Here is a 14,327-nt window from a genome sequence, read left to right on the forward strand (position 1 = left end):
CAAGTTGGCAGGTTACCCTATTAGCCAGAAACCTTCCAACTTTATGCCTTTATTCCTATTATATCTCTTGCTTTATGATTTTTATCAACATGTAATCTCACATTAGGAATACCAGAGCCTTCCCTAGAAGTGCTTCTGACAGCCTTGAGCTCTTTATGATATGTTTTCTAAGTGTTTGGTAAAATATTTAGAGCTTACTGTTTTGTTTTCTCTCGTTTTAAAAACCCGTGTGTATTTCTCACCACGCCATCTGTTTGCCTTCCAGTCAGATTATTTCATTTCGCCCAAACATTATTATTTGCACTTATCACTATCATTTTACATAATTGGAGGAACTCCAGACTCTGTAGACCAATCCATGACCTGTAGTGTCTCATCATGTGCTTATCTATCCAAGTATGCAATTATTGTAGCGGAGCTTTGTTTGGTAATAATGGCACACAGAAAAATGAACACATTTACAGATTCTAACAGAAATTAGCTGCTTTGTTTTGACATGTCATTTTTAATGGGGTAACACTCCTGTTCAGTGTCATACTGAATAAAATGCTGATTTGTGTTGAATAAGTACAAAATCTGCCAAATCTATTTTTAACATGTTTTGCATTTTGCACCAAACAAATTAATGGAAATGCTGCAACAAATTATGTTGACTCATGTACGTTGTCTGTTGTGTGACAAGAGGTTGCTGTCCAAAAAGTTGCTCCCTTTTTTGTTCTTAAATGAATCAAACCATAGGTCAGTGCCCTAATCAGCAAAATGTGAAACTCCCATCTTAACAGTCAGTTAAAATGATTATAACAGAAACAAAAAGTATAACAAATCTCAGAAGAAATGCCACAGACTGGAAAATCACCATAACACTTCTAAGCATTTTTAGGGTTGTGGAATAAAAAATAACAAGAAATTCAAGAAAGAAATTTTAACTTTCAAAACTGCAGCACATATTTTCTATATAAAATCAATCATACACTTTTAAAGCACAAGAGTATAAATAATTTTTGAGCACAAGCTACATATATCCATTAACAAAACTGTATGTGGTGGACTCAAACCTTTCATGTGTTTGATCTTCAGAGGAAATTTACCTCTGCACTCGCAGAGCAGCATCCCAACTTTCTCCTTGTCAGAAACTATTTGCCTAAATTGCTAACTGGCTCATCGACATTATGCAAGTAAATACTGCTTTCTGCATCCAAGTCTTGCAATAGAGCCTTGCTGCCAGTGTCTAACCGATTCATTACAATAGATGAAAAAAATTTGCTTTTGTTAAATGTAATTCTTAAGTGATGCATTAAATTATGCAAGTATTTGTGACAATGACAGTTTTCTTCTTGTTCTAAGGATAAATTCTTGGAGGTTAAAAAGTTTGGACACAACTGTGTCCAGACGTTTGGTCTTAACTGTATATATTTTTTACAATTTGATTTCCAACTCATTTAGTATATTTTCTCAGTTTAATCACTTTCAAACAGATAAACACCCTCTTAATGGTAGTTCATCATCAACATTTATTTGTTTAAATAATCTGAAATGGATTCTGTGGAAAGGTATGTTTACAAAACAAAATATGTTAAAGTCAGAAGTATCTTTGATTGATTGATTATAACCTGTGTGACAAATGGAAATGTAATTAAACTGTAGGAAACAGAAATCTGATTTGGTTTTCTAAAATCAAATTTTCCCAAAGACACAGAAACACACTGCAACTTTTATGTAAAGCATTTGGTTGATATTTCGTCTTAAATGAAATGACCATAAATATTTATGACCATTTCTTTTTACTTGTGCAAATCAGAATAACATAAATGATTATTCTTCCAACTTATTTTAATTTAAGAGTTTCATTTTGGTTTGTGAGTGTTTTTCATATTGAATGTTATTTTCAATTCTCTCAGATTTTAAAGAAGTCATATCAGACACAAATAACCAAATCTAAAGTCACATTTCATATTTTGCTGTGTGTTCTGGTTTATTTATGAATGTAAGAACAATATAAATGGGGATATTAAGAAGATTTTATGGTGTTCACATTCACAAACTGCATATGTGTGTATTGAGATCAATGCTGTGGAAATCACAGTATTCTGCTGCGTCAGGACCGGGTGCATAACTTCATCATGGTGCCAGCATCTTATTACATGTTAGAAGGATCAATAAATATTTCTGTGATCTATGAGTGCCCCCAAGTGGTCAGGCAATTATTAGTCGAATTAATCAAAAAGTAAATTATACCATCAGCTTCACTTTCGGTTCCAAAAGTCCAACATCCAAAGGTAAGTGAGGCTCCGTGGGAAAATGAACGTCCAAATAATCTCTGGCAACCAGATTATGCGGTGATGAAGTTGTGTATGCTACTATACTTAATGTGTTACTAAGCAATGCTGCATAAATGTTTTCCTTTGAGTGTCTTCCAATATCACCAAACAGAAGACAAAAATATTTAAATGTGTGACTAGAGTATTAAAAACCTCTGAGCTCTTAAAAGAAGTAGAAGTATTCAATAAAGTCCACATAATTATACAGTTAATCTCTCCTGTAGTAAAACCAAATAGTTATTCAATAATATTATATAAAGAACAATAAATATTAGAATTCAATCATTCAGGCGTGAGGAAGTTGCAGCTTATATTTAAATACTGCAGTACAGATAAAGCTTTCTGTGTTGAGCTTCTTATTTAACGATGACCACCAGTGTGGTCTTTTTGTGATATTATTTTCATAGTGCTTATAAAGCACCGAAATAAAACACATAGCAGCATTTACAGCTGCATTAAAATCAAAGAGTCGGAGGCCAATAAAGCCTCTCTGCAGATAGGAGGAACCTGAATAGATGAGTAAACAGACGTCATAGATTGAGTCTCTGAGCTGTTCTGATCTTTTTTTGACTCATGGTTCTTTACAGGTACAGTGTCTTGCAAAGAGACTCATGCATCCATTAAAATTTTTAACACATTGCAATTACAAACTTTAATGTCTTTTAATTGCATTTGACACGACAAACCAACACAAGAAAGCAAATAATTCTGAAGTGAAAGTTAAATACGTAATTGTCTATTTTTTTCCTGAGCATTGATATTCAGCCTTTGTTACTTTGATATCCTAAAATAAAAAATCCCAAAAGTCAACAAATTTGTGAATTAAAAGACAAATTCAAAAGTCAAGTTAGAGAATTTGTCAACAAAGCAACTGGTAGTCAAGCAGTCTACAAACATGACCTTTATGAAAGATTGTAAGGGCACTAAATTGGAAGAAAGTGGAAAAGAAGATTTCTGTAATAAGCCTGCAAGACAAACATGTGATTGATAAACTTCCTGTGAAAACCGTCAATCCCGCACAGCTGAGAGTTTAAAATAAATAAAGCCATCGTAAGTCTCCTCTTGCAGTCCAAATTCAATTTTTGCCCATTTTTTTGCCCATATGCAACTGATATCCCACTTTTCTGTCTCTTTTCACACCCCAAAAAGATCTGATGTGTGCCACTGAATCATATACGTATCCAAAAATGTTTTAAAGAGTCTGCATTTAAAATGCATCATGTCACATTTTATGATTGACTTGAGATATAATAAAATATTTCAGATCAATGTCTTCTTCTGGTAGTTCTGTACCAGCCAGACGTGTTAAGCCTGGAGTAGATGTGACTTCTTTTGTCTTTGTTTTTTCTTGCTATGGTTTTGTGAAAATACTGCTGACTCTGTTCAACAACTTTAAAATCAATCTATTCACAGCAGCGTCCGTTACTACGTCTGTAAACATGTAAACATGTAAACAGTGCTCTGCTGCGTCACGTCAACATTTTTCTTCTGTGCGCAGCGGGTTAGCAGAAGTCTGATTTTGGTCGCATTTAATTAGTAGCAGTAACGGTCATGTAAAAAAAAAAACATTTCAGCAAAGAAAATTTTAAATTATCATCAAGACTTGTGTGAACTTAGCCATAAAAGAAAGTATTTCTTGAAAGGAACTAAAGTTAACTCCAAAATTGCCTTAGATGTAAAAATCTGAAAGATACACACACACAAGACTGAAATTGTGATTAATAATGGCTTTATTTTGACTCAACAGACCTAAAAGTATACCCTTTTAATATTTTTATTTGTTTAACAAAATAAAAGTATTGTTTTCCTTCCACATCACAATCATTTACCATTTTGAGTTTTTCTATCAGACAAAATCTCAATCAAATACTTTGCAGTTTGTGTTTGTACCACTGCAAAAAGTATCAAGACATGTTAGTACTTTTGCAAGGTTGTTGTAGTGCATTTTAATAAAAATTATAAAAGAAAATCTTAATATCTATAAGTCAATAAAATTCATTAGTGTGTGGACTCTGTCAAATCATCCCTAAGAGGAACTGTTCGAATTGACAAATGAACTTTTTGGCTCATCTGATCTCTGGGGATAAAACAAATTTAAAGTGTTGCTTTAATAAATGGATTTAAGGCTCCAGTATTACACAAAAAGAGCTCACATGCAATCTAGCCTCTTCAAGCTAAGTCTTATGGATTAGACGGGAATCCCAAGGGTTGCTTTACTCCCCACTGATATTAAATAAATTACCACATCTGAAATTATCTGGCTCCTCTTCTGACTTATTTTTTAAAACTATGTGCTACTTAATTGAACTCTAAGCAAGCAGAAAACATAGACATGAAGTATGGTTTCAATTTTAGATAATGTGATGTTAAATGTGATCAGCCTTTCAGTTGATCTTACCAGTCTCTCCCCACACAGGCAGGTATTCATCCTGCTGGATGTCCAACATCAGCTCCAGGCCGTTGCCCGTTCCGCCCTTCATCGTCACCAGTAGGGGTCGTCCATCTTGGCCTGAATTAAATGTGTAGCATTTCCCGTAGCGTGTAAATATCTGAAACACACACAAAGTCCACGCTTTAATAACAACTCAAATGTTTCACATTCACTATAACAAGAGTTTCAGACTTTATTTCCTATCAGGGATTAAAAAATAAAGTAAACAACGTCTGTTCAGGCTGTGCTACCAAACACGGATCTCAGAAGCCTTCATGTAGAGAGCCTGTTCACAAGCTGAACCCTGTCCGCTCTCAATACTGCATGATTTAGTTTGTGCTTGAAAAAACAGGACATGATTTTTGTTTCAGAGTTGGAAGACCTGTCTGGCAAATTTCACACAAGACGGCGCTGAGATATCTGACCCTCCCCCAACGAAAAGGTGCAAATATTACCTCCTTTAGAGCTAAATTAAATTAGTTTTTTATGCCAATTTAATGTCGTTTTTCACCATTTCACCACTGCCATCACCAGTGAATAAATAAAGTATTTTTAATAATAGTTTAATGCCATTTTATGACAATGGCTATAAATGTATAAACTACTACACATTTTTGTGTTGTTTTTACTAAAGATCAGCTTATGTGCCTCAGTTTGCAAACTTTTCCTTCCAGTTCCAGTTCATTTGTCTCTGCTGCGTCTTTTCCTCATAGTGCTAGGTTTGATCATTTCAGCCATCATTGTGCTGGATTTGTTTTTAGCCTGCTAAGCTAGTTGATCAGCTACCATTTGAAGGCTGATGCACGCCGCCATCAACATCCTCGTCCTTCGACAAATCCCTCTAAACGGCTAACTCTCCCTTTCCTGCCGCAGATGATCTATTGGTGGCAAACACATCAGTAAGTTTCATAATCCTGTTTTTAACACATTATGTTCACACTGTGTGTGAACATATTTTGCACAATGTGCCTGATTATGGAGACTTCAGCAGTTTTTCTCTGTTACAGCCGATTTGTGGTCGTCAGACTTCCTTGTAATCTCAATGCATTGACATCTATTCTCCCGGCATTAATCTTTTTGTGTCCGACACAAAATCCTTCGTCATCCTTACCATTTTATCTTAATTCACAATTTTCTTTCCACCTCAGCAGGAATTTGCACTTACTTATTTTCTCTGCTGTTTGTCTTCCCAAAATTACACACAGAGCCGCTAGAAACAGTTTCCAAAATTGATGCACATTTCTGGCAATAATCCATAAATTCCCCAATGAGGGAGTTCAGCTAAACAATTTGGATTTGTTGAACTCACCTCCTCACAGTGACGAAGAAATAGAAACACATTCATTCTACATTTCAACATTTAGGAGAGCGAGGGTGGTTTGAACTCCCGTTAACATGCATTGTGTTAAACTGTGGGAGGAAACAACAATATCTACAAAAGAAAAAAGTAAAAAAACGTGCATTTATGTAGGAAATACTCAGAACTTTTAAACAATGGTCTCCAACAGCTTCATTTGAAATGCAGGTTTTCGTTTTGAAACTCTCAAGCTGAAACCCCCATGGAGTAATAACACACTGAGACTTGATGTTCTCTGCAATTATGTAAAAAAAATGAGCTGAACAAATGGGCCTTCAAAATAAAAAAATCCAATATCCTGCAAGAACAAGCCTGCATATATAGATGGTTTGGTCTGATTTACAAAACATAAATGCATAGTTTGGCAGCACTCATGTTTACAGCAGCTACAGTTGATCTGGGGGATAAAAGCTGATCTTACCCCCAAAGCAGTAGGAGTTTGATCAAGATGAGAATATTCTTCAATGTTTTAGGTAAGACATTATAGAGGATTAGTACTGAATTACTAATATTTAATAGTTGGATAATAAGTTTGATTATTTACAGCTGGAGGAGGTATACAGAATGTACATCCATAAGTAACCAATGTGTTTTTGTTCTTGACCAGTCCAACGGTTACATCTCTCAACCCCAATTTACAAACCGTACAGTAAGCTAACAGCTGATAGCATGGTTAGCTGCATGGTCTGTGGCTCTGACCTGTGTCTGTGGTGTATGTCTGAGAAAATGACCAAAGCATTGGACAGCAAGAAACAAAATTTATTCTGAGTTTATATTTCTAATCTGCATGGGACTTCTTGAGTTTTTCCTTCCATTTATGTTAACATTAACCAGTTATTTCTCTTGTGTTTGTTAGTCATTCTTTCAGCATTTTTGTGTTTACATTAAGTTAACCTCCACCAGTTATCCTAGTTTAGGGTTTCCATGAGCTACAGCACATTCAATTACTTATACTCACTGTTTTTTAACACCAGGCTGCTTTGTGGTACTGTTGCCCCGCAGCAATAATGTCAGGTTTCAAACTCTGACCTGGATTTTGGATTAAATTAGCATGTTAGTGTTGCTCTGTGGTGAACTGGTGATCAGTCGAGGGCAGTGGCTTCCAAAGTTTCCAGTTTTTGACCCACGTAGTAAAAATGTCCTGACCCAGACTCTTGAGCACACAAATATTTTTATCGAGTCACTTAAAAAGTGGTATTATGACAATACAATTAGCATCAACAGCTAATATTAGCTGTGTCGTTTCCATCATGCCTCTTCATTCTTCCTGTTCCTCTAGTGCACATCTTTAACATCATCTTTTTGGATTCAGTGCTGCTTTCATTCATCACCATTGTACATTTGGGATTCGGTTTTTCTGTTTACCTTTATCTTTTCCATGATTCTATCCGTCTCCTGCCTGCCCTTAGCTCCAATCAAACAGCAAAACCTGACATGTAAAATGTATGAGATGAATAAATTACCTGTCGTTACTTGTGTCCAGGTTATCAAACTGTGTTGCCAAAAAAATCAGAGTTTTGAGAAGCTGGAAACAGATTTGTGAATTTATTCCACAAAATGAATATATAAATAATTATCATTGACTAATTAAATTGTTATATTAGTTTCTTCTATGAGCAAAGTAGATAAAAACTCAAAATGTTTTTGTGCTATATTTAACAAAACAGCTAAAAAACTAGAAAACCTGAATCCTTCAAAACTTTAACATACTTGACTCTTCATCCATGTACAGGACAGCAGAACCAGATGCTGGGCCACTGTAGCATTTCCAAACTACAGTAAGTCCCACTGGCAACGACTCGATTGCTGGTGAACTAATGGATGTATAATCTAATCAGAAACATCCAGAAAATGAAAACGCATACCCAGGGTCCAAAATGAAATTTTTTCCTACTTTGTTTGCTGAGTCACATGCTGAGATCCGTGCATTACTGTATCCTAGCTCCTAATTAACTTAGAATTAACCTTCAACATGTTGACATTAATATTTGGAAAGGTAACAGGAAGCTAGTTTGGAGAGAAACAGGAAATAAACGAGTGAATAACTTGTGTTTTATCACTATTTCACAGAAGAGGATAGAATGTTTCTATCTGTATAAACTGGATACATTAATGATCTTTTTGCTAATAAAACAAAAGTCTACTTTTAGCCTTCTGCCATCGCTCAGAAAGCTGCCTTTCATCTGAATTTTATGCGAGGACTTTGATAAAAGATAAGAAGGCGTTTATTACATAGTTGACTTATGAGTCAGACGTTATTGCTTCATGACTCAAATGCCACAAACACCAGATGCACCAAGCTGAAAAAAAAAAAAAAATCAAACACAGCCATGGCTCACAAAAGAAAAGTTAGAATAATGTGAATCCTGCTTAGTGAGGTGTGTGGAATAGAGCGAATCCTGAATCAAATAGAGGCACGGTTATTCATAGGAGCCTGTAAAACACAATGCAGTGAAATGTAATGAAAAGCCCTCTGATAAGTCCAACACGATATGAGATGTGACCTTCAAGAGTGTAGGTGGCAAATCTGAGCCAAGAACAGACCCTACAGTACCAGCTTATGTGCAGAATATAAATATCAATAAAATATTCCTGAAATCCATCTTCTGTCCCAGAGCTCTCTCTCAGTGTAATCAGACCAGCATTTGTCATTTCTCTTTGGAATATGAAGGCAGAAGATTTTTACAATCTCACAAAGCTGCCTCCTTTCATCCAACAAAGTACCTGACAATTGCAAATGGACTAAACCTGCAGAAAAAAAATCCTTGCTTTCGGTTTCAGACTTAACTCAGCAAAACACTGGAAAAATCCAAACTATTTAATTGCAGTATCTTGGTTGTTACTGCAATTTCTTTCACTCTCTTGTACAAAATGTTTTTCTTCTTGTTTTTTAAAGAGCAATATGAACAAAAGAAGAGGCATTTAGTCTTCATACTCAAAGAAAGCATTTAGCAGAAACAGTGATGAGATTGTAACAAATGTGCAGGAGCGCATACGTCTGTTTCTTATTGCACAAGCTGGTTTGTACAAGAACATGAATGATTGTGTTTGCCCAGGAGAAGATGTGTTTGTGTGCATGCATGCAGACCCCCTACTTGCCATCTGCGTGTATGTGTTTGTAATGTGGTGATTGACTACAGCAGGCCCGTAGTCGAGAGTTGCTGTGGTAACCAGGAGATTGTGCCGGCTGCATTGAGTGACGAGCAGCAACAGTGGGTGCTGCTGCTGACCTTGGGGAGTCAGGATCCTCACTGTGTGCAAGAGACTCCGAGGTTCGCTCTGTCTCATGCATCTCTACGTCTGTCTGTCTGTCAACAAGCCTGTCAGGCTAATTTAGCTGTCCAGCTTGTTGGCAGCGCAGGCACACTGTGACATTTTCTCAATAATTTACATGTATTATTTTGGCAAGATCCAACCTTTGTTGTGAGTGAAATGAAAAGTTTAGTAAAAACATGCCGATGTTTTATTGCAGACCTGCAGTTCCAGCTCAGCTGGGAACTGAATCTCCACTGTAGAGCTTTGGGTAAAAAGACGGTGATTTTGTATGAGCAAGCATTTAGGCACCCACGAGATTCAAGAATTTCTCAAATATGCAAGAAAGATTCAAAGCAAAACTCCAGGTATGCTCTTGATAAGGGAGTTACATTAAAATGTGATAGAAAGCTCAAAGAAATTGATTTCTTACGATTTTCTTGCGTCTAGCTATAAGGAGGATTTTGGGGCTCTGAAATAATTCCTCAAAAAGCTCAGATGTCATCAATCACCTTCAATGCAGAAGCAGTCTAATGTTGAGGACTGCGACCCTGCATGTTTTTGATGCGTCGCTGCTTTAAACTACCAGATTTAAATCAACGGGTCATGATCAGGTTTCTACACAACATGCTGGGATGTAATTACATTATTTAAATCAAGGACACGTCTAAAGCATGCAGGAAACCCACCCTTGGAGATCATAATTGGACACTGCTTCTTCAATGCACACCGAAGCAAAAAACAGTCCATTGGTGCTGTGGAATGAATGAACCTCCAAAGATTTCTGATAACAGGCAGTTTATTTTAGACATCAATGTGAAGGTTGTTTACATTTAACAACCTCCAGTGGGAGGATTTCCAAGCATTTAAGCATCTGCTTAAATTGGCTGTTTACTGTCAGCATTATTGACAGCACCTTAATAAGAGTTAAGTCCGGACTTTGACTAGGTCAATCCAAAAATATACATTTTCTGACCATTCAGAGTTTGACTTGCCGTTGTGTTTTGGCTCATTGTCCTCCTGCATAAGTATGTGTGAACTTACGGTGATAAAATCAGTGATGGGCATTTCTACTCAGGACTTCCTGGTGTTTTCCAGGGGCTGAGGAAGCGGAGAAAAAGTCCAGGGCAGATTTTTTCAACCCTCCAGAGCGACAGATGTCAATTCTTTTCTGTTCCTGAGTGTCTTTGCATCAAGGCTGAATGTGTTGCTTTTTTAAGATCTGGGACACTTTGTGTCATCAGTCAGGTTCTGTTTAAGAGATTCTTTCGTTCTGCACTTCAGGCAGGAACCAGGCCTGAGTGCGGCTCATAAAACTGAATTAAATGAATGGGGTTAATGGCAGTAAATGTGTGATTTAACAACAGGTGAATTTTTTAATTTTTAAATAGGGATAGCTGGTGTGGACCAAGGTTAACATAGTTAACTAAAAAGTATTAAAAAATCATAAACAAACATTTATTAGACATTTTTGTTAACTGAGATAAATAAAAATGGTAATTAGTGGGGAAAAACTATATTGAACTGGAACAATTTTGTGTATTTATAACTAAAATGCACTGAAATTATAGATATAGCCTTTGTTTTTGTATTTTTATGAATCTATTCAAATAATGTGAAATAGATTATTGTTCCCTCACACAAGCATTTACGTCAGTTGTCAGCAAATAATGGCACACCATAACCTAAGTAATAAAACTAACAAACACACTGAAAATTAATTGGAACTGAGACAAACAAAAGGTCACAACAAAATAAAACAAAATTAAAATGACAAACCCAGAATTTTTATAACCCTGGATTGGATAGTCTTTAATTTTACTAAACTAATAACTTCTCAAAATAACTTTCTATGTTTATTTAGCTTAACTTTGTCTGCATAGGAGTTAAGTACTATCATGACACATAAACAGTAATTCAGCCTGCAATAGCTGTTTGCGTACCACAGCATTTAATCTTCGCCAGGGAAGAAGCATATTACCATAACAAATGTTCTAGGATATGAATGAAAATATGGTATAATAGAAAACGCCTTTCTGATTATATGCAAGAGCTGCTTATAAATTGTGCGTTGAATGACCCAGAAAAATATCCATTTGATAAGTGCTACTCCTTCGCCCATGTGATACACCGAGAAATGATTGGGTGCAAAAACATAAGTGTACAGAGGCTGTAGAGGACATGAAATGAGATTTTGAAAGTACTTACTTCTGAAGTGCTTAACACAAAGGTAAGTAAAGTCTGTATTATTCTGGATCTCTCCACGCTTCATCAATAAACACTTCACACCTTAATACAAACCAAAAATCCCCACATCTTCTGAACTTTTTACACCAGGAAAAAAAAATATTTAAATCAGGCTCACTTTTAAGGGGAAAAAACAGAGAGAGAGAGAGACATCACCCTCCTTGTTCTTGTGTAGAGTAAAAAATGTCACCGCCTTTTCCTAGGATAAATAATTCACAGAGAGACAGGCTGAGAGAATTCAGATGCTCTCGGCTATCCTTCAAATGACAATCTGACAAGGCTGAACAAGCTGTTCCTTAAAAGTTGCCAGGGAACCACTTTCCCTATCCTCTATTGATTTTAAGATCAGCGGTGAGCTCAAACAAGCAGCAAGCTAAGACAGTTACAAAAACATAATTTCATCATTCTTGTGTTTAGCCTCTGTTTGTTCAAAAGAACAAGAACAGCTAAACAGAGAAAAAGAGTCACAATGAGATAAAAACAAATGATCTGGATACATATTTCATGACTCCACGTAAATATTTAAATATTTCTCAAAAAAAACCTCTGTACTTCACGTCTAATTAGTCAACGACAGTCATCATCATTAACCAAAAAAAAAAAGCAAATCAATATGGTGGATAAGTCCTAGAGCTGCTGAGGATAATGAAAGCCTCGGCTAACATGAGGATCCATGGCAACCGATCAAACTCAATCAATTTAAGAGGATCTTGCCATATGAAAGCTCCTCAGGAGTCACAAAATTGATCTTTATCTGATATTATTTTATCAGTTTTATACAGTTATTCTATTTACCTTTTCCAGAAGCAGAAAGCAGTTCCGACGTAAATGTATAAGCAGAAAGACCTTGTCTTATAATGGTGATTTAAACTAGATTTTGCAGATAAAGAAAATCACATTTTTCAGATAAAAATATCTTTTGATGCTACATCGAGTGACTTAAAGTATTTGTAGTTCCTTTGTATATCAGAACTCTAAGCCTTTGTGTATTTGTTTGTAGTTCATATTTAGTTCATAACAACTGAGAGGAAAAGGATAAATGGTTTTCAAACTCTTGCAAATATAAATGTGACAAGTGGGGCATGCATTTGTGTACAGCACCTTTAAGGTCCAATCTACAAGAGAATTTTATTTTATTTTATTTTTTTGAGAATGGGTCATTGTTTTTGGAAATGTTTCCATCCACACAGAAACACAGAGAGGGTGCCTGAAAAAGTTGTTTTTTCTCGCCCAGACCTGTAAATGGTGCCAAACATGGAGTGTGGGAGACATGAGGTTAGCTGTAAACACAACATAAAACAAGATGAATGGTGAACAACAAAGGGAAAGTTTCAGTGTGGACTTGGGGCAGAAACCATTAAAAAACCAAAGTGGACAGTCAAAATATTTCAAGCCCACCTTTTGCTGCAGTTACAGCTGCAAGTCTTTTGGCTTATGTCCTTACTAGGAGTGTCACGATAAACAATAAATCAATTAATCCTTTGATAAATTAAAACTATCAACATCATTTTAATTATTGGCTTTATCGTCTCTTCCAGCCTTTTTCTCTTTCTGTTGATGACACTGAATGAAAAAAGGCTCAACTCTCCACTGACCCTCCCTTCCTCATTTCCTTAGTGTAATGTCCAGTTCACACTATAACATCTTAGAGCTGTCGGCTGATTGTCGGCCCATTTTCAAAACCTGAGATCACACATTAGCTGACAGAAATCCTAGGTATAACGGTTCGATCAGGTTCGATCGTGCCGTGTGGTGTCCAACAATTGGCACAAAATAATGGCTACAAGTCCAGTTAACTAATTTTAAAACCAGGCACTAATCAATGCTTTGCTACAATCTACCTGCAACGCATGTGTCTCTAGTGTCAGCGTAACGTCCTGACTGAATGAAAATCATTATAACCGATTTATGTCACGTTAACGAAGAACAGCTGAAAAGTTACCGGGTTCATCAACGTAGCGATTTCTCTCCAACTCCTCCCCTCGTCATTTCTATATTCTTTGCACCAAATGTTTTATAAACATTAATGTTGTTTCTACATATCATCTCCAATGTCCGTTGGACTTTGGGTTTCGCCGTGTCAGCTGTTTGGGATTCCCCTCTGTAATTTCCCCTCAGAAAGCAGGAGGAGAATCAGCGCTTTCTGATTGGCTACCTGTCACATTCAACAGGCTGCATTAACGCTCCCAGTGGGAAAAACCCCTGATTTAGATCGGAGGGGCCACAACGATCTACCGTAACACACCACACACTACAGGATGAACGGTTATGAAATCGACAATCTTAGAATCAAAGTTCTAAGAATGTCGTAAAGGGAAAATGTAGATGTGAACTATTGGATCAGGTAGTCAATGTGCCCATCTTCTCTATTTAAAGCTAATAATTACTGAAGGGCAACATAGTATACAGACTTCATAATCTGGACTCTTTTGGTTAAATCCAGTATTTATTTACACTTTGGTGTTTTTATTCAAGTACATTTTTGTTAATGGAGACTGAGAATCCATTTTATTTTTGTTTTTGGTTGTTTTGTTTATTTTATCAATTCCTGTGTTAAGTGTTCTTTCAAAAATAAAGTGTATCTATCTTTGGCAGGAAATCTCATGCATTATTACGTCATTTCGATTAAATCAGTGTAAAAAGGTCTTCAAACAATATTATCGTTTATTGCAATAATTTTTGAGAAAATTAATCGCTCAGTTATAGTGACAGGCTGAGTCCT

General features: G+C 36.1%; 1 protein-coding gene across 4 annotated transcripts in view; it reads right to left on the minus strand.

Moving 5' to 3' along the window:
* asic1b (acid-sensing (proton-gated) ion channel 1b) overlaps positions 1 to 14,327 on the minus strand; it is a 189,829-nt gene that overhangs the window by 34,901 nt on the left and 140,601 nt on the right. For all 4 annotated transcript variants that reach the window (XM_044121670.1, XM_044121671.1, XM_044121668.1 and 1 more), the window contains one exon: positions 4,717 to 4,867. In XM_044121670.1, coding sequence (XP_043977605.1) covers positions 4,717 to 4,867 — 151 coding nt within the window. The remainder of the gene's footprint in view (positions 1 to 4,716; positions 4,868 to 14,327) is intronic.

This window comes from Gambusia affinis, linkage group LG07 (assembly GCF_019740435.1).
Source record: "Gambusia affinis linkage group LG07, SWU_Gaff_1.0, whole genome shotgun sequence".
NCBI lineage: Eukaryota > Metazoa > Chordata > Actinopteri > Cyprinodontiformes > Poeciliidae > Gambusia > Gambusia affinis.